Consider the following 20,009-nt stretch of genomic DNA (forward strand, 5'->3'; position numbering starts at 1 on the left):
TCAGTGAGGCCTCTCTAGGAAACTGGGAATTTCACAAGTCGTTAGTATTCAGTTCACGTTTATTGGCCTAAGAACTAAAAAACCGGAAGATGCCCTTAAAAAACGTGGCGGCACTCCATTCACTACAGCTGCCTCAGCAGCTCAAGAAACTTGGCCTAGTGTTCAGCCACTGACTGACTGGCCTTCACAAAATGACACCATCCGGTCCACTTCGGTTCATCGGGTACAGATCTACCTGCCCTCAACTATAATGGCGGCGCTGCCCAATTTGGCTTCTCGCCCCTAGGGAAGATGGCTGCCAGGTGGCTTCACTTAGTTTCTCACCACCCCGGAAGACCCGGGCCGGCGATTGGGCGGTGCCCGAGGGCTCGGAGAAGAAGGCCCTCGGCGGTTGGGCAGTGCTGGCTAAGGCTAGTTTTAAAGGAGCCGGAGGTGGGAGCCGTAGAAGACCCGGGATCCGCGGGAGGCGGCGGTGAGCGGCGCGCGGGGGAGGGCACCGAGCGGCTGGAGAGAGGGCGGGAGGAGGGAGGGAAGGAAACATTTGAACCATCTGGTCCCGGGCTGGGGAGAGCGCGGGGCGGGGAGCCGGGGAGGGGGGAAGGAGGGGGTCTGTGGGCGGGACCTCCCGGGATTGGAGTGAAGGGGGTATCTGCTTGACAGTGGATCCCCGGGGATCCGGACTGAGTTCGTGATGCTCAAGCTCGGGCCGCCCCTGTCTGAGTGGAGCTTTGCGGAGCCCAAACTCACAGGGAGAGGAGGATCCTCGCGGCGTCTCATTGGAGGAACCGCGCTGTAGGATTCTTTCCGCAGGGATCTAGTCTAGGGGATCTGGTGTGGCGGGGAGGGGGGACCGTCGGTGTGTGGGAGTATTGCTTCGGAGTTCTTGGCCACTCGCTGGCAGTGGATGAGGATTACAGAGGGATCCGGCGGAAAGTGAGCCTCCCAGGACCGGGATCCCAGCCGATCCCGGGAGATCTCAGGGCGGATTCTGCAGGGACAAAGGCCCCAGAAGCTCACTGGGGCCTCTGCAAGCCAGGTTCTCCCGGCAAGTGCCAGTCAGGGCGCGGGTGATCCACTGATCTCGGGCGACTCCAGCGGGAAGACATCCGCTCCGGGCGGCCAGCCGGGGGCGCCCTTTCACGCCCCAGGGCTTCGGCCCGTGGGCTACCGGGAGCCGCGGGCGGACCATGAAGGGCGGAGCCCCAGGGGAGGGGCTGGCCCTCACTCCCCGCTCCCCCGCTCCCCCCCCATCCCAGGCTGCAGCCTGGGATCCCCCAGGGACTCCCCGGAGCCGCCGCTTCCCCCATGGACTTGCCCGGGGACTCCAGGTGAGAGCGCACCCCGCCCGCCTGTCTTGAGCACGGGAAACGGGGAGCCTAGCGGCCGTACTGGGGAAACCACAGAGCCAACGACAGGCTCAGGCGACCGTCCTCTGCTTCTCTCATCCTCCAGTCCACCTGGCCGGCCACGTCTGTGCCGCCAGCCTCTGGCTCGAGCATTATGGGGAGCCAGGAGCCCCAAACGGCCGAGACTGCAGTCTCTAGCGACCCCTTCACCTTTGGAAAAGGCCTCTCGGCGGGTTTTGGCTGTGGTGCTGGAAGATGTTATGGCTGCCCACATGGTGAGCCCCCTGAACTGAGAGGCCCCCTTCTCCCTCAGGCCCCTCTTCAGTACCAAAGTCAGACCAGATCACTAGTGAGGATAATTGAGATCCAAATATCTCATTCTCACATCCATTGCTAGGCAGCCTCCCTAATGCTAGAGTCCTACTTGGCTCTCACTTAATCCAATCTAGATTTGGGCAGGGTCTCTAGTGCCCATTCCCCACCATCAACCCTATTGGGCTGGAACCACATCTCTACAACTCTTAAGTATGAGAAACCCTTGCTTTCTTCCCAACCCAACGTCTAGGCAATTCTTGGGAAGCAGGCTGAGGTCTTTGGCTCCATTGCACAGGTTAGAAAAGCAGGCCCCAAATAGGGCAGTGACTCACCCAAGGTCACTCCTTTTCATTTCTCCAAACAGCCTGGCTGAGATTACTGCTGCTCAGGATGCTGTAATATCTGGCCCTGGAACTGATTCAGTCCAACGCACTTCTGTGGGTTCTTAAGTGAATTCTAGCCATAATCTCTGTCACTTTTGTGGCATACAGCACTGTTAGGCTCAGGGAGGCCCTGTCCAGTCTGACCTCATTTCATCACCTTGTTCTTGACACTTCCTCCTCAATTAGGTTCCCCTGGTGCCCCAAGAAGAGACCAACACCCCACGGCACCGCAGCAACCAACGGGATTCTGTCCGCAGCCAGCCACCTGCCTTGCCTCCCCAACAGGCCACGTGGTCCTCACAGACCAGGTGAGCATGGCGGGATGGAGGGTAAACCAGGGGCATACCGGAGCCCCATTGATCCTCCTGTTTCCACTCTAGGCCTCCCGACCCACTGCGCTTATGCCGAGAGCCCTTGAGCCGCATCCACCGGCCCTCTTCCACCCTGAGGCGGCGATCAAGAACAACCCCTGGCCCAGAGGAGGGCCCTTCACAAAAGGTGGACTGGACCCCCCAGCCCACTCTGGTGGTGATGCTAGAAGACATTGCCAGCCCAAGACCCCCAGCTGAGGTATGAGAATTTGGGGGTAAGGATGTCAGGGGTTCAGCTGGGATGAGTTTTGCTCAGAGCAAGGAGAACAGCATTTTAGATGGAACATGCTGAGGAAAGACCTATATGAAAAAGTCTTTGGTGTGAACCCTGGCAGGCTTCTGGACACTTGAGAGGGTCAGAATGTGGGGAGCTAGGGAGGCCGTAGGGGGCTTCCCTGCCTCCCCCAGAACATCCTTTGTTTACATCCAGGGCTTTGCTGATGAGACTCCCAACTTCCTCATCCCAGCAAGAAGGTAAGAGGGCTGGGGAAGGGATTACCGAAATGTCCAGGCAGCTAGAGCTAAGGGCATCAAGAATTTACTTGTCCAGTTCTTCCTTGTAGCACCTTCTGAAGCCTTAAGGGACAGGGGAGGTGCTGGCTCAGGTGGGATCTGAACCTGGGAGCTCCCTCAGCCTTTACTTTGCCCCTTCACCCCAGAGCTGAGCCCATGACGATTGTTCACCAGTCAATGCCTCCGTCCGGGGACCTGGATCCCCCGTTCCAGCCATCTGCCCTGCCTGAAGACCCTCCAGAGACCCCATCACCAGGTAAGGACTCAGAGGGATGAGATTTAGGGCTCTGGAAAATCCTGGCTGAGCTTAAAAGGGGCAGGGGCAAGGCAGGGGCGGGGGGTGAGGCTTATCTCCCTCCCTGAGGGCAGTTTGGTGTGTGAAGTTGGGGTATAGACTTCAGAGGCCTGACGTTCAACTCCTAAATTTAGGGCTCAGTATTTAAGGTGTGGGCTTCTACCTCTGTGGGCAAAGCTTAGTGTTAGGGGGAGGGGCTGAAGCTACTGAAGTAGGGCTTAGGCACTTGCAGCCGAGGAATGCCCACCTGAGCCTCTCCTTTTCCTCAGCCCGGGATCCTGTACTGGAGCCCCCATCGATCCCACCGCCGTCCAGCCTTTTACGCCCCCGCCTCAGTCCCTGGGGCTTGGCCCCCCTCTTCCGTTCCGTCCGCTCCAAGCTGGAGAGCTTTGCTGATATCTTCCTCACACCCAACAAAGCCCCACGGCCCCCACCCCCATCACCCCCCATGAAGTTGGAGTTGAAGATTGCCATTTCAGAGGCCGAGCAGTCCGGGGCTACTGAGGACACTGCATCTGTCAGTCCCCGGCCCCCTATCCGCCAGTGGCGGGCCCAGGACCACAATCCCCCCGCACCTCTCTCTAAGCCCTCTCTGGGCCGAAGCCACTCCTGCCCTGATCTGGGGCCCCCTGGCCCAGATACCTGCAGCTGGCCCCCTGCTCCACACCAGCCAAGCCGGTCACGGCCCCGGCGGCACACTGTGGGTGGTGGAGAGATGGCCCGAGCCCCACCACCCCCTCGGCCCTGTCTCCGGAAAGAGGTCTTCCCTCTTGGAGGAGTGGGAGGCTCTCCTCCCCTTGTCACATCTTGCTCGTCTACCGCATCTTCCTCCTCCTTCTCTGAACCTGCAGAACCCAGGTAGTGCTCTCGATAAACCCTTCTTTTTTTTTTTTTTTTAAAGATTTTATTAATTTATTTGAGAGAGAGCGAGCGAGCATGTGCACAAGTGGGGGGGAGGGAGAGGCATGCTCCCTGCCTAGCAGGGAGCCCGACGTGGGGCTCAGTCCCAGGACCCCGATCATGACCTGAGCGGAAGTAAGACACTTAACTGACTGACTGAGCCACCCAGGCGCCCCTCGATAAACCCTTCTTAAAGCCCTGGCACAGTCTGGGCTCAGCCTCCTTTCCTGTTTTCCAGTGGGCAGGAGATGGGGATATTGCTATAAATGTTATTTGTCCCTGAACCTTGACCTTCTCTGCAGGTTGGGTTCAACCAAGGGGAAGGAGCCAAGGGCCTCAGAGGACCAGGTGCTTTCAGACCCTGAGACCAAGGTAGGAGTACAGATGTGGGGAGGAGATAGGTGGGAGCCTGAGGCCATGCTGCACCCTTATCCTCTGCCCTATTTTTGCAGACCATGGGAAAGGTTTCTCGATTCAGAATACGCAGGACACCAGCCCGTCCTCAGCTCAACCTTACACCAATGGGGCTGCCTCGACCAATCAGGTGAGTGGCTCAGTGTACACGGAGCTGCCTTGGCCAAACAGGTTGTAGGCTCAGATCCCCTGAAGTGTGGCTTTGTCTCCTCTCAGGGAACACAATCCAGCTTGGAGGAGTCAATCTGGTCTGGACATGGTTTGCATTTAGAACTGTCTGTCTGCCTTAGGCAGCACTCCTGGCTGTAGCGTGTCCCAGAAACTGAAATATAGACCAGGCCTTGCTTATCCTTTTTCCAGGGTACAGTGGCCCTGGGTTTTTCAATGGCCTCTGCTCTTTGCTCCCAGGTTGAACAAGAAGGAGTTCAGCTTAGAAGAAATTTATACCAACAAGAATTATCAGTCACCTACAACCAGGAGGTGAGAAACTTTGAAGGCTTGGGGGTGATAGAGGGAAGGCTGGAACCAGGGGCCATGCTGGTAACCAGCACCCCTCCCTGCCTGGTCCAGGACCTTTGAGACCATCTTTGAGGAACCCCGGGAGCGCAACGGGACTTTGATTTTCACCAGCTCAAAGAAGCTTCGGCGGGCTGTAGAATTTCGGGACAGCAGCCTTCCTCGATCCCGGCGGCCCTCTCGTGGGGTCCGGGCTGCAGCTGGCAGGACCTTTACCCCCAGCCTGGCCCCCAGCCCAGATGTGGAACCTCTGCTGCAGCAGCGGCTGGAGGAGCTGGACGCCTTACTCCTGGAAGAGGAGGAAGTGGATAGGGAGCGGCCCCATCGGACCTAGGAGCTCCATCTGTTTGTTCATCCGTCCTGAAGCATCTGGGGCAGTTATATATTTTTCTCTATATTTCTAGTAAAGTTTTCGATATGTTTCTGATCCTTTTGTATGTCTTTAGCTGAGTTTGAGATTGATTGACGGCACTCCCTGATGTTTCTACTTTGGCCCCCAAAGACTGGGAAATGGGGGAGGTGCCAGGGAAGACAATGAGGGTTGGATACAGGAAGAAGTGGGGGAATGGTCATCGGAGCTACTTCCTTGATTTGAGAATTTTCCTGTGTGGAGGGATACTTCGGAACCTGCTCCAGAAGATATTGTGACCCTGGACCCTGCTCAGGGTTCTCTAAATTCACTTACAGCAAGGAGGAGACTGAGGGACCCAGAGTGGACCAAGGCCTTGATCAAGATGGCTCCGAATTCCTCCTAACATGCAGGCCAGGACTTGCTTCTGGATTCAAGAGATAAAAGTAATCAGCTGTAATTGAGCAGCTCCAACAACCTGTCATATGTACTTGACTGGCACATAGCCCTGTGAAAGGGAATTACACCCATTTTACACATAAGAAAGCAAGTTGGGGGCGCCTGGCTGGCTGAGTTGGTGGAGCACACACCTCTTGATCTCGGGGTGTCATGAGTTCAAGCCCCACGTTGGGTGTAGAGATTACTTAAAAAAAAAAAAGCAAGCAAGTTGAGTGTTATAATGTAATGTCCTCATTAAAACGGTAACCCAGGCAACCAGAGGCCAGAAGTGGCGTTCTCCATCTTTTGAAACTTAGAGGCAGAATAGAGCAGTGGCTAAGAGCACAGATTGTGGAGTTAGGCTTGAGTCCAAATCCTGTGTAGGAAACTAAATGTACATCAATTCCCCTCCCCCTCTGTAAAATGGGGCTAATAGCAGTACCTTCCTAAAAGAATTCTTACTGCCAAGTGAGTTAACATGTGACAAAAGTAGCCAGCGCATGAACGCACGGTGTTTGTTTCCTTATTAGCACGCGGACACCACAAGCCAGCACTCTCCCATTGAAGGGAGCGACAACAAGACGCAGTTTCCGTCCCAGCGCGTCTGACGCTCGCAAGGCACGCCGCGTGCTCGGGCCGCCCGGCACCGCGGGGGATCCCGGTGAGCTGCCAGCCGCTCAACAGTATCACCACGCGCGTGCGCGAGAAGCCAGGCGGCCTGTGGGCTAAGCCAAGCGGCGAAAAGGCGGAGACGACGTAACTGGCAGTCGAGAGGAACCTTCCGCGGCCACACGCCCCCAAGTGGCCAACCGCCCCTAGGACTCGCACACTACATCACGACTCTTGGTCTCGGCGCTGTCTGAAGACGGACCAATAAACAGAGAGCAGGAAGAGGCGGGGTCACCTGGGGGACCGCCCCAAGCGCTTACTTCTAACCAGTCGAGTCACAAGACCCGATGAGGGGCGGGGCTAATCTGACGTATACCCAATCCAAGATTTGAGGGTGGTTACATATTACCCACTCCCCGGAGCTTGACTCCGCCCTTCGCCTTGTCGTACACTTCTCAACCTATCAACGACTAAGCTTGTGGAAGGGCGAGGGGAAGGGGGCGGAGAGTGGGAGGAGGCCGAGAGAGGAAGGAGGCGTAGGCTGAGGAGGAAGAGGGAGGAGGGGCAGGGAAGTCCTGGCGGAGAAGAGGCTCAAGACGCCAAAGGAGAAAACAGGAGGGTGCACTGGAGCTCCCCCGCCTCCCAACGGCCGTTCCGGATCCCTTACGGCGCAAGTCAGGCAGAGACGGAGGAAAGGAGGAAGAGACTTTTATGTCGGCAGACAGAGAAGCTCTACCCGTCACCGTTGCCTCACATCCGGGGCTTTGGAGGGCTGGCCCCGCGGCCCCGCCCCCCCCCCAGCCTTTCATGGCGACCGGAGGCGGAGGCTGGAAGAGCCGGGCCTGGAGGAGGCCCCTTTAAATCTCCTTAAAGGGGTGGCCGGTGAACTCGGCAGACTACATCGGACAACCTTAAAGGGAAAGCCATCGAACAGAAGCTGACAAACTGAGAACTGTGCTGTTGGGAGAGCTGGAGCGAGTGGGGATTCTCACCTCCTTTTCTCCCCCACGCAAGAAGTTCTTTAAACTCAGCTTAAAGGGGAAGTGGCCGCTTGGTGGAGGACCAGAAACTTAACTCCCGAGCCCTTAAAGGGGCGGCCTGCTGTTTGGAGGACCCTGGACTCCTTAAAGGGGTGGCCTCTTTTAGCCGGAGGACTGGAGACACTTTTAAAGGGGAGGTCTGCGTTTCGGGGCGAGCTTTCGGTCCCTTTTAAAGGGGTGGCCCTTCCTCTTCCTCGGGGAGACTTGTCTCGACCCCTGGCAGGGGGCGGCCACCGCACTAGGCCGGCTGGACACCATCGGGTCGTCTTAAAGGGGTCAGGGGCTGGACAACTTGAGGCCTCGCCTTAAAGGGACGGCCGCCCCGTTTTCGCCTTCTCGGCCCCACCGGCCCCACAGGGGGGGCCCTCGGGCTTGTCGCCCCGGGGGCGGCGCCGGCTCCCCGGGCCTTGGCCTTGGGGCAAGCTCGGGGCCAGTAGATCCTGCTTTAAAGGGGAAGCCGTGGCCTTTTCGTCCCTGTGCAGCCGCCAGCGCCGCGCCTGCGACCCCGGGCCTGCGGACAGGCCGCTTCGGGCCCCGCCGCCTCCGGATGCGGCGCTGAGGGCGGTCGCCATGGAGACGGCAGCGGCCGCGGCTCCGGGCCCGGGCTGGGCCGCCGAGGGGGAGCGGCGGCGGCGGCGCTGCTCGCGCCGAGACCGAGACCGGGAGCAGCGGCGCCGCCGAGGTCCCGGCGGCGATGCACCCCGGGCCCTGTTGGCCGCCCCGCGCGGCTCCTCGTCCTCCTCGTCGCCGCCACCGCCCGCCAGGCCTTGGTCGTCAGCTTCGTCCGGAGAGCGGCCCGGAGGCCCGAGACGACGGCGGCCCCGTCCCAGGCCTCGGCCCCCGCGACCCCGAGCTCGGAAGCGGCCTGCCGGCTCGGGCAGCCGCGGGGAGGAAGAGGAGGAGGAGGAGGAGGGGGGCGCAGACGACGGGGAGGCCGAGGAGGAGCCTGAGGAGGAGGAAGAAGAGGAGGAGGATTTGATCGATGGCTTCGCCATCGCCAGCTTCGCCAGCCTTGAGGCCTTGCAGGTGGGGCCTGATGGAGCTGGGGACCTTTGGGGGCTTCAGAGGGGCGGAGAGAAGAGTATGGTGCCTGGAGTGGGTGGAGTTGAGGGGGGGAATGCTGGCACCCCAAACCAGAGCAACCGGCTCCTCTGGCCGGGTCTCTGCCCCACCCTGGGGTGGGAGGAGGTAGAGTTAGTCTCCAGGGACCAGCCAGGTTACCCGGCCTGAGAGCCACTTTGGTAGCTTGGTCACCCCTAGAGAGGTCGGGAGATTTCTTTCTTCATCTACTTTAGTCCCACCTCCTCCTCCACAGAAGGATGCATCTCTTCAGCCCCCAGAGCGACTGGAACATCGGCTGAAGCATTCTGGGAAGCGGAAGAGGGGGGGTTCCAGTGGGGCCACTGGGGAGCCAGGGGACAGCTCTGATCGGGAGCCTGGCCGGCCCTCTGGGGATCGGGCCCGAAAATGGCCCAATAAACGGAGAAGGAAAGAGGTGAGCTTGTCATAGATCCTTGTCCTTTAAAACTCTGGACAGCATGTCCTTCACATAGACTTGTTTTCCATCAGCAGTGCTACTGCCCATCATAAACAGTGATTTTACTCTCAAATAGCAGAGAAGAAGGCAGAGCAAATTTGAGCCCTCACTCCTCAATCCAGGTCTGATAAGAGACATGCCCACAGTCAGACTTTTCCGCTTTTGGCTGGCCTTGTCTATTTCAAACATGTTGATTAATCAGAGATGTTTAGACTTAATGGAATCCTAAATGAATTAGATATGGTCTCAGATCTTTCCAGGCAATAGCAGTTTAGCAAAAAAAACAATCTGAGCAAATACCTAGATCAAAACCTGAGAAGCTACAGAAGGCAGAGATCTGGGAGAGATGCTGCAGAAACCCACATGAGGAAGCCACTCATTCTGCCTGGGGGATGGGAGGAGGGTTGTGGTTAGGGAAAGCCCCCTAGGATGTCTTAGTCAGGCCTTGAAGGATAGTCATAAGTTTGCTAAGAGGAGAAACGCGCAAAGTTGTTTTGAGCAAGAGCACAGAGATGTGAGAATATGTTCAGAAAATGGCGAGAGCGTTGGGAACAGGGGTGAGCCATAGCAGAAGCAGCTAGAAAGAGATTGAGAGTGTGTCGTGAGGGGCCTTGAGGTCCTTGCTAGGGAGTTTAGACTTTATCCAAAGGCCTCGCCAGTCAGCCTTCCTTATGTCTGGACTCTGGTCTTTCTCAGGCCTCCTCCCGTCATTCTCTGGAAGCTGGATACATAGTAAGTGCTCTCCACCTGTACTGCCCCCCCCCCCTCAATTCCTCTCTGAAAGTCCCCTCTCTCCCTTGGGCCCCACTCTTCTTCCCTCTTGTGACACCTGTCTTTCCTTTTCCCCAGTGTGATGCAGAAAGCGATCTGGACGAGAGGGTGAGTAGGGCTAGAACTTGTTGGGTGGGCAATGTTGTAATTTGTAAAGTGAAGTCCAGCTTAGAGGTCTCCTATGTGCAGCAGACAGAGCCTTCCTTTCAGTGGGGAACATAGGTTAGGTTGAGCCATGACTGGATCGGGGAGTCGGAGGGCGGGCAGATTGAATGGGTAAAAGACTTTTTCTTTGGTAACTAGAGCCAGTTGACCAAAGAATAAAAAGCCCGTGCCTTGGTATACCATCTTTTCCAAAGCCCTTGGAGATACCAGTGGTTCTCCACAGAAATTCAGGTGGCTGTCGAACTGAGCTGGTCATTCCTGCTTGCTGTTAGTCAGTCTCTCACAGATTAGAATCTGAGCAGAGACCACGGTTGTGGCAGCGAGGACACTAAACCATTGTGGTCAGTGTAAGAACGTGTCTTAGAATGTTGTATTTCAGTTCATCGTTAGGTCAGATTTGCTTGTTTTGAAATAATGCGTTTTAGCAGTTCATGCTCTACCCCTGTAACAACTAAATTTGTATTCCCTGATGTGTGTCTTGTTTTAGTTTAAAAAGTTGGCTGGACAGGGACTGTGGTGAACCAGAGTTCTTGTCTGTCTAGGGGAGGTGACCACTGTCTGGTCCTAGCTAATTGTTGCCATGCAAGAAGAGGAGCCAATTCTTAAGAGAACCTGCAAGTCTGAGTGTTTATGAGCAATTCGTGGATTTGTAAATATCAGCAATTAGTTTAAAAGGTTTTTGCTGACACTTGTGAGCCAAACAAATCTGTAAGGCAGGTAGGCATATGGGCCAGCACTTAGCGATACCTGACGTTTTGGCTTTGATGTGCCTACTTCTCTGCAACGTAAATGCCGCCTCAGTTCAGCCCTCCTGGCCTATCAAATTCTCAGGCTCAGCTCTCCTACCCCTCTCCCCAAGCACAGGCCCCCCGAAGCCCACAGTCTTTGCTGGATTTCATCTACGCTGATGGAATAGACTTGCCCCCACTGCCACTTCCTAGCAGGCTCTGGGGGCTGTTAGCCTTCCTGGGTGAGGGCCTCGCCTGACCAGAACCTGACCCTGTCCCTGCCCTTCTTCCCCAGGTCTCCGATGATGACCTCGACCCATCCTTTACTGTCTCAACCAGCAAAGGTTGGTCTTAAGGGCTGGGGTTGGAGACGAGGGAGGGAAATTGGGGGAGTGTGGGCCTCAGCTGAGTACGTCTGCTGTGCTTTCCTCCCAGCCTCGGGCCCCCACGGCGCCTTCAATGGGAACTGTGAAGCAAAACTCTCCGTAGTCCCTAAAGTGTCGGGCCTGGAGCGGAGCCAGGAACAGCCCCCAGGGCCCGACCCGCTGCTAGTGCCTTTCCCCCCGAAGGAACCACCGCCTCCACCGGCCCCTCGGCCTCCTGTCTCACCCCCTGCAGCCCTGCCGGCCGCCCCCAGTCTGCCACCCCCCCCCCAGCCCCAGCTGCAGCTCCGGGTCTCGCCCTTCGGCCTCCGCACTTCTCCCTACGGCAGCAGTCTGGACCTCAGCACTGGCAGGTGGGTGGTCCGGGGTTTGGTCTGGTCTGCAAGGACCTGGCCACTTGGGCGCCAACCCCTGTGTGGCTGGGACATGGGATGGTACCTGCGGGATGTGACTTGAAAAAAGGATTCTGAGGCTTCTGAAAAGCTTGAGAGACACTGCGTGAAAGAAACGTCAAGTGATCACTTGCTGACAGGACTTAGCAGAACCGTTTCACCTGGCATTCCCGTGCAGGGGAGCCCACTTGGTGCCGATTCCCAACTTTATGTGCTGGTGAGACCTTTTTGCGAGACACATCTGCTAGGAATAGTGTTCTTCGGAACATACTTTGGGAAATGCTGACACGATGCTTAAGGGTGCTGGCTTTGGTGTCAGCCAGACCTGGTTTCAAATTCTTAATCCGCCACTTAGTGGCTGTGTGATTTTTGACAAGCCACTTAATCTCTCTGAGCCTCAATTTTCCCTTTCTGTAAAAAAAAAAATGGTAACGGTACCTTTATCCTGGTAAAGCCATCGTGAGGATCAATGATGAGTTCATTCAGTGTTTCCCAAAGTGTGTACGTGCATTGTTACCAATATGCGAGATCATTTCAGCTGTTACGGGGGCAAATCTTTTGAGCTGTTAACGGGCTTTAGAAAAACACGATTAGTACCTCAACCCTTTGATTTCACACGTATTGCTTGGGTGAGGCTCAGTAAAAAAGCAAGAAACCGAGTTAAGTGAAAGAAAGAAGTAAACGGTACAGGTGGTTACATGCATGCGGCAGCAGTTGGGAAGGTGGTGTGACGTGGTGGAGATTTGGATTAGCATGTAAAGCAGGTGCCAGCGCTTGGCCTACAGTAAGTGCTCGCTAAAGGGTAAGAGTCACTGATACCATTACTCTTATGGCTGCTGTTTCTATTATTGTCATCGTTACCGTCCTTTTTCTTGTTCTTGAGAAAACTAAGGCTCAGAGAGGGGCAGTGACTTGCTCAAGGTCACCCAGGGTGTTAATGGCCAGACGGGCCTAGAATTCAGGTCGTCTGACTCCTAGGCCAGGCCAGTGAGGCGCTGCCTCCACTGTCTTAGGGTGGGAACCCAGGTGGCCTGTTGTAATGAAGCGTCAAAGTGAGTGACGTGTTTTGTGCTGTGGTTGAGTCAGGAAAGGGCAAGTCACGTGGCCGGAGACGTCCGAGGCAGCTGTGTGGAAGAGACCTAGAGAGGGAGAGAGAGGGGGTTGCCGGGTGTGGGGGGTACCTCAGTGTGAGGATGGGCTCCCTGGGCGGGGGAGGGGGGTCCTGGGGGCCAGGTTCTACCACCTTCCGTGTTGGAGAACCAGGGTCAAGGTATCGCCCAGGCTTCTGACCCCCTCCCGTCAGAGCTGGCACCTCCCAACCCCTCACTCATCTCCCCACTTCTCTCCCCAGCTCTTCACGGCCGCCCCCCAAGGCCCTGGCCCCTCCCGTGGCTCAGCCTCCCCCCTCATCATCCTCTTCGTCCTCTTCCTCCTCATCTGCCTCCTCCTCGTCCGCGCAGCTCACCCACCGGCCCCCGACGCCCTCACTGCCCCTGCCTTTGTCCACCCACAGCTTTCCCCCCCCCGGGCTGCGGCCCCCCCCACCACCCCACCACCCCTCCTTGTTCTCCCCTGGCCCCACCCTGCCCCCACCCCCACCCCTGCTGCAGGTGCCAGGGCACCCTGGGGCCTCAGCTGCTAACGCCCTTTCTGGTGAGTTTGGGGTCCTGGCCGGGGTGGGGGGCGGGGGGGGCTATGGCCCCGGGCTTGGGCCCAGTCGGCTTTGGGGCATCTGGACCTCAACAGATATCAGGGCTTGAGGAGGGAGTGGCTCAAGGCCAGAAGGGAAGGCCAGTCACCCAGGCCCAAGGAGGCTGACCTGGTGGCGACAGACATTAAAGCCTTCTCCCCCTCCCCTCCCACAGAGCAGGACCTGATCGGCCAGGACCTGAACTCTCGCTACCTGAATGCCCAGGGTGGCCCCGAGGTGGTGGGGGCAGGGGGCTCGGCCCGGCCCCTGGCCTTCCAGTTCCACCAGCACAACCACCAGCACCAGCACACCCACCAGCACACCCACCAGCACTTCACCCCTTATCCCCCGGGCCTGCTGCCACCCCACGGCCCCCACATGGTGAGCTCCTCATTGGGCCAGTGATGAGGCCCGGAGACTTGGGGGGAGGGTACGGCTTCCAGGGGAAGGTCCTGGGTCCCTGACTGGCAGCTTACTCTTCCCTTCTCTTCCCTAGTTTGAGAAATATCCAGGAAAGATGGAAGGCCTTTTCCGGCATAATGTGAGTGTGTGTGTGTGTGGTGTGTGGGCACAGACGCGTCAAGGTGTGTGGCCCTGACTGTTGGGGTCCAGTCTTCAGCTTCAAAAGCAAGAGCCTTGAGCCTGGGAGAGCTCCCTGGGGGGTTTTAGGGTGGAGGCCCGAGGACTGATGGGCAGACCAGACGTGGGCTGCACCTCCACCCCGGCTTGGACTAGTCCCCTTCTCTCCACAGCCGTACTCGGCCTTCCCTCCCGCAGTGCCCGGCCTACCTCCGGGCCTCCCGCCGGCTGTCTCCTTTGGCTCCCTGCAGGGGGCCTTCCAGCCCAAGGTGAGCTCCCGATCCAAACACCACCACCTCCCACCCCCTACAAACCCAGACACCACACACCCCCACCCTCACCCCCCAGATCCACATACCTTCTTCCATTTCCCAAAGCCATGCCTGTTCTCCTGCCCTCCCCTTGTGGACCCAGCTTTCTTCAGAGCCATGCTCCCTCCCTGTCCCAGCCCCCAGCCTTGGTTCCAGACCCCTTTTATGCCTGGTGCCAGCTCTCCTGACTGATCCCTCCCCTTTCCCAGAGCACGAACCCCGAGCTGCCACCACGACTGGGGCCAGTGCCAAGCGGGCTTCCCCAAAAGGGGACACAGGTGAGGGGGGCCGAGGCAGGTCCTGGGGGAACTAGAGTATCTGTTGAGGGAGAGCAGGGTTGATTGAGAGCAAACCACTGATTGTTCCCTTTAATGTACGATCGGGGGTATCCCTGAGAATCTGATGAGAGGGAATGGCTGTAACTGACAAGGTTTCCCAGGCATGAGGAATAGGAATTTCATGAAGTTGCCCCAGAAATCAGATCACTAGGACAGTGGTTTTTGTAGGAGTGTTCAAATTTTTTAAGTCACAGAAATCTTTTTTTTTTTTTCTCAAATGACATCATACCAGGAAGTCCTGTCCATAAAACAATGAAAAGATAAGCTGTCCCTTTGTGAAGTGGCACAGGGAGCAGCCTTCCAGCCCGTGGCTCTGGGAACATCGGGAAAAGCACAGGATGTGTTTCCTAAAGGGGAGACTAGACCAGATATCTTGCAGTGTCTTCTAGTGGCAGTAAAGGTTTATTTCTAAAGAAATCTTAAACAGAGCCTCATGACATAAAGCTGTTAATAGGAGAGTTTCTCTGGTTGAGAAACCTGTCCTGCCTGCCCGCTAACCCACTCCCCAGTCTTCCAAGCAGGGCACGTCCTTGGGGTCTGATTCAGGAACTTAAGGCTGGAAGGGAGATGCCCAGAGTGGGAAAGATGGGGAAAGGGGTCTTGACAGGAGCAGGAAGGGCGTGAGGGAGCCACACAAGGTCTCCAGTGTTTGGGTGGGGATTAGGGACTATGGAGATGAGGGGCCCAGGACAGTGAACAGGTCTGAATCGCCGCCAATCTCTGCTTTGCCATCCCCAGATCCCCGACCATTTCCGGCCACCTTTGAGGGTGAGTTTGGTGAGGACCTCAGACTGCATGAGGCTGGGGGCTGGTGTCAGGGTGTTTGACTGAGGGCGGGTCTTGCTTGGGAATGAGCGAGAAGTCCACTGAGCGAGCAGCCCAAGACGTGGAGGCAGCCACATGTGGAACAGAAAGGGCAAGGCTTACATGCCACAGACCTGGGTTCCGACGTAACTGGCTATGGGACCTTGGGCAAGACAGTTTATCTCTCTGAGCCTCAGTTTCCTAGGCCATGAAATGAACCTAGTCATCCCTCAGTTGTAGGGATGATGAATGGGAATGTTGTGTGGAAAGGCTGGGCTGAGGACCAGGCCTGGAGTGGGTGATGAGTGAACGTTCTTTCCTTCCCTTTCCCTTTGGTTATCCTTCTGGGGCGGCAGAAACCAGGGAAGTGGTGTGCCATGCACGTGCGCGTGGCTTACATGATCCTGAGACACCAGGAAAAGATGAAGGTACTGGGGCTGGAGGGCTGGGGCGAGTGGGCTGGCCTGAGCCCTGGGCATCTGCCTTTGGCCGAATCTTGGCCAGAAACATCCCCTCCTGTCCCTGGTCACTGCCTGAGCTCTTTCACAGTTAGCACTAGGTTCTCTGGCGCTGAGAGAGGCGGAGGCTAGGCACCCAAGCCCCATCTTGGTGCCAGCCAGCCCTTGGAGGGCACCTAGGGGTGGAAGAGCAAGAGCGGGACCTCACCTGGCTCCTCACTCACCACCCCTCTCCCTGTCCCATGCAGGGCGACTCCCACAAGCTTGACTTTCGGAACGACCTCCTGCCCTGCCTTCCGGGGCCCTATGGGGCCCTGCCCCCTGGGCAGGAGCTCTCCCACCCGGCTGCCTCCCTCTTCACTGCGACTGGTGAGTCTGGCCAGCCCTCTCGGGGCTTGAGGTTCCCTGTCTCTAGCCCAAGGCCCACCTTGCGCCCACTCAGCCTCACCAGAATCTCCCACCTCTCTGCCCCAGGTGCCGTCCACGCTGCAGCCAACCCTTTCACGGCAGCTCCCGGGGCCCACGGACCCTTTCTGAGCCCCAGCACCCACATTGGTAAGAGCCAAGGGCATGTTGGGCAACCCCAGCCTGGTCCCTGACTTTCAGGGGTTCTCAAGCTGGGGATGGAAATTAGACCAGAGAGGCAGCTGGAATGGGGGTTGAAGTTGCCCCAGAAATAAGATCACTTAGGTTTGTGACCTTGGACGAGTTACTCTAACCCCTCTGAGCCTTGATCTCATCACCTATGAAATGGGATAGGGCAGGGCAGAGGGACTGCCAGGCTCTGCCAGCTCAGATGCTCTCTGAACTAGCCAGTGCGAGGGGGTAGTGTGCCACCTGGGCGAGGAGGCTGGAGGAAGGTTCTGCGGGCCCGGGGAAGAACGTCGGCGCCGGCTCTGGCTCCTAGCAGTGTCGGCGGGCTTTGCGGGGAGATTTCACGGGGGTCTGGGTCGACAGGAGGGCATGGAGCCTGATGGCGTAGGGGAAGGTGTTCCTGGAAGAGGGGCGTTCCCGTAGTGGAATAAATAGGTTAGTTGTTCTGACTGAATACGTGCATGAGACTAGGGTCAGGTCGGGAAGGGCCCTGCATGTCAGGTGGGTGGAAGCCGGCAGGGAGCTTCAGGCGGATGGCTTGCTGTAGAGCTGGTGTAGGGGGCTGGTGTGGGGGATTGTGGGGTTAGAGCTTGATCTCTGGAGTCACAGAGGCCCTGGCTTGGGGGGTACCACTTACTGGCTAGATGACTGACCGTTGGCAAGTCACTTCACCTCTCTGAGCCTGTTTCGTCATCTTTAAGTGGGAGCGGTCCTGTCTGCCTCGTGGGGCTTGTCGTTTGTGAGGTTAAACGACACCGTGCGCGTCACAGCTCAGTGTCTTGCGAGGTCCAAGGGAGTGCTCAGCACCCTGTTGTTACAACCAAGACCAGGCGGCCAGGGGCTCCGGGGCCTGCTCCCGAGCTGCCTCTTCCCTGCCAGTCTTGGTCCCTTGGTGCCTGCTCAGAGCCGGCAGCCCAGTGCTCTGACCATCCCCCTTTCCTCCCACAGATCCCTTTGGGCGTCCCACAAGCTTCGCCTCCTTGGCTGCCCTCTCCAACGGGGCCTTTGGAGGCCTGGGCAGCCCTACATTCAGTGAGTGCGGCTGGGGCCGGGCGGGCGGGTGGCTTTGGGCAGTGGGCTTGGGGAGGTGGGGGTGGGGGTGGGGGGTCCCCGAGTGGGGCCTTCTCCTCCTGGCGGCTCCTGTCACTCTCTGCTTCCCCCCTGTGTCCAGACTCCGGCGCCGTGTTTGCCCAGAAAGAAAGCCCAGGGGCCCCGCCAGCCTTCGCCTCCCCCCCAGACCCATGGGGCCGCCTGCACCGCAGTCCTCTGGCCTTTCCTGCCTGGGTCCGGCCCCCTGAGGCGGCGCGGACACCAGGCTCAGACAAGGAGCGGCCTGTGGAGCGGAGGGAGCCCTCTCTCCCCAAGGAGGAGAAAGACAGGTGCGCTTGCCCGCCCCGTCCGCCCCGTCCGCCCCGTCCGCCCCTCCGCCCGCGCCGCCCGCTGGAGGCCCTCCGTTCTCTCCCCAGGGACCTCCCCTTCTCACGGCCCCAGCTCCGCGTTTCTCCTGCTACTCCCAAGGCCCGGGCCGGCGAGGAAGGGGCCAGGCCGGCCAAGGAGTCGGTGCGGGTAAAGGAAGAGCGGAAGGAGGAGGCCGCCGCCGCCGCCGCTGCCGCCGCCGCCGCCGCTGCCGCCGCCGCCGCCGCCGCCGCCGCCGCCACGGCCGGGCCCCAGGGCCTTCACCTGCTGTTCGAGAGGCCCCGGCCGCCCCCCTTTCTGGGCCCTAGCCCCCCCGAGCGCTGCGCTGGCTTCCTGGAGCCCGCCTGGCTGGCAGGGCCACCTCGCCTGGCCAGGCCGCCCCGCTTCTACGAGGCCGGCGAGGAGCTGACGGGCCCCGGCGCCGTGGCCGCCGCCCGCCTCTACGGCCTGGAGCCGGCCCACCCCCTGCTGTACAGCCGCCTGGCGCCCCCGCCGCCGCCGCCGCCGCCCACCGCGGCCCCGGGAACCCCTCACCTGCTCAGCAAGACCCCCCCAGGAGCCCTTCTGGGCGCGCCGCCTCCGCTGGTGCCCGCCCCCCGGCCCAGTTCCCCACCGAGGGCCCCCGGCCCGGCCCGGGCGGACAGGTGAGGGGAGGGGAGGGGCGGGGGGGGGGGCCAAAGCTCCATCCCCCTTTCCTTTTGACAAGGTCCTAGAGCTGAGGTGTCAAGCCGGGGCTGGAGGGCAAAGGTCACGACCTCACCAGCCACCTCTGAGGTCATGGAACCTGGGAGCAGAAGCCCCCACCCCCACAAGATCAAGGATCAGATGGGCCTTGGGGTCACCGGGAGGGCAGAGGTCACAAGCCTCTAGAGAGAGGGAGGTGTGTGTGTGTGTGTGTGTGTGTGTATGTACATGACAGGTGAGAGTGGGGGTCGTGTCAGAGGTCGTAGCTCGTGATCTCCTGAGGTACACCATCACCCCCTCTGAGGGCCCCTAGGCCCTTGGCCTGCCTCCCCAAGGGCTCACTAAGCCAGAGGCCAAAGTGCCCCCCCTCCCCTTCACCTACCACCCAAGTCCTCATGCCCTCTCAGGGCTGGGGGAGGAGGGGCTAACGGAAGGGGGGTTCCATGTACATATTTATCTCCCCTTCCACATAGCCCCCCAGACCTTTTGTACATTTTTACAGGGGTGCCCCTCCCAATAATCCCCCTTCCTGGTTAATTAAATCCTCAGACTGGTGCTGTGTTCCTAGCCTCTGGCCTCTCTGTGGGGGGAGGGGGGATTGTAGAGGGAAGAGCTGGGAGGGGACAGGCAGGAACCCAGGGCTTATATCCCTGGGAATATGGAGTCAGCAGGAGACAGAGCAACAGGGGAAGGGACCTGGGTACCTAGGCTGGAAAGAAGGGCAGATGCTTCCTGCTTGGCTGACAGCCCAGGTCCCCCCCCACTTGTTCCTGTTACCTCTGTGTGCCACCACCCCCAAAAGGCTCAATCTCTAAGCTTCAGACTCCACCTCTTAGTGGCTCAGTCCCCCTACTCCATTTCCAAGTGCCCCCAGGACTCCTGGGCCCTGCCCTCCAGAACCCTGTTCCCCAGAACCCTGCCCTAGGCTGGGGAGGTGGGCAGAGAAGGTCACCATGTACCACACACCAAAGAAGGGGGTCGGCCCGGGGGCGGGCCACACAGGCAGCTCCTTCAGCAGCCTCTCGGCGGCAGCCCCAGCCTTCCCAAAGCAGCAGGCACCCCCAGGCTGGGGCCCGACCTAGAAGGCAGGGCTCAGTTTAACAGAAACGTAACGTTGACTTTTTTCCCCGCTGGGGCTTATTCTGTAACATGACTTGCGGATATTTATATAAAAATGAGTGTTACAATGAGGCCCCTTGGCTGCTCTTTCAGTGTGTGTGGGTCATCTGGGGGGGGCGGGGGGGGTGCTGGGTCAGGGAGGGATGAGGGAGGACAATACTAGGCATGTCCTGATGGAGGTTCCCCCCGCCTCCCACCTGGGAGAGCTGTTCTTTTGCTTGTGCGTGGATGGATTGGAGCATTGGGCATTGAAGTTTTTCACAGTTTCTACAACCCAGGAGTACATATTGTACAGGATTCAAACAATACAGAAGAATAGCAAAACTAAGTTTCCCGTTTACCTGCCAACCCATGCTAGGCCTTGTGCCTTTCCTGAGGTAACTACTCAATCGTTTGGTCTGTGCCCTTCAGGCCCGTTTCTGTGTGTTTACCTACACATACGTACGCGCGTAGTTCTGTTAGAAAAGATGTACCATTTTTTTTTTTAGAAACTGTTGGTTTTTCTTTTATATATGGCCACTATGAAATGAATACGAATACATAGTACAAAG

General features: G+C 58.4%; 2 protein-coding genes across 6 annotated transcripts; both read left to right on the forward strand.

The window, feature by feature from the left end:
* Positions 1–51: 51 nt before the first annotated feature.
* Positions 52–6,736, forward strand: PRR14 (proline rich 14). 4 transcript variants are annotated; one of them, XM_064592975.1, is made up of 12 exons: positions 52–472; positions 1,257–1,328; positions 1,453–1,621; positions 2,231–2,352; positions 2,425–2,614; positions 2,846–2,889; positions 3,075–3,184; positions 3,493–4,081; positions 4,426–4,495; positions 4,576–4,667; positions 4,946–5,017; positions 6,371–6,736. In XM_064592975.1, exons 2-12 carry the CDS (start codon positions 1,306–1,308, stop codon positions 6,567–6,569), a joined length of 1,680 nt encoding a protein of 559 aa, XP_064449045.1. In that variant the 5' UTR covers positions 52–472; positions 1,257–1,305; the 3' UTR covers positions 6,570–6,736. The 4 variants fall into 4 exon arrangements, with proteins under 4 accessions (XP_064449045.1, XP_045731299.1, XP_064449044.1 ...); XM_045875343.3 differs by lacking the exon at positions 6,371–6,736 and adding an exon at positions 5,108–5,480; XM_064592974.1 differs by lacking the exon at positions 6,371–6,736 and adding an exon at positions 5,168–5,480.
* Positions 6,737–6,961: 225 nt separating this feature from the next.
* FBRS (fibrosin) lies at positions 6,962–19,530 on the forward strand. Of its 2 annotated transcripts, XM_045875344.3 has the most exons (18): positions 6,962–8,515; positions 8,805–8,984; positions 9,723–9,758; positions 9,876–9,905; positions 10,986–11,034; positions 11,126–11,426; positions 12,817–13,118; positions 13,331–13,536; positions 13,652–13,696; positions 13,908–14,003; positions 14,255–14,323; positions 15,122–15,151; positions 15,544–15,615; positions 15,894–16,014; positions 16,120–16,200; positions 17,188–17,271; positions 17,411–17,618; positions 17,706–19,530. In XM_045875344.3, the coding sequence occupies exons 1-18, from the start codon at positions 8,060–8,062 to the stop codon at positions 18,301–18,303; spliced, it is 2,964 nt and encodes a 987-aa protein (XP_045731300.2). In that variant the 5' UTR covers positions 6,962–8,059; the 3' UTR covers positions 18,304–19,530. The 2 variants fall into 2 exon arrangements, with proteins under 2 accessions (XP_045731300.2, XP_064449042.1); XM_064592972.1 differs by lacking the exons at positions 9,723–9,758; positions 9,876–9,905.
* Positions 19,531–20,009: the final 479 nt, after the last annotated feature.

The sequence above is a fragment of the Mirounga angustirostris genome, unplaced genomic scaffold (assembly GCF_029215605.1).
Source record: "Mirounga angustirostris isolate CCGP_5_RB_7025 unplaced genomic scaffold, mMirAng1.0.hap1 SCAF_5, whole genome shotgun sequence".
NCBI lineage: Eukaryota > Metazoa > Chordata > Mammalia > Carnivora > Phocidae > Mirounga > Mirounga angustirostris.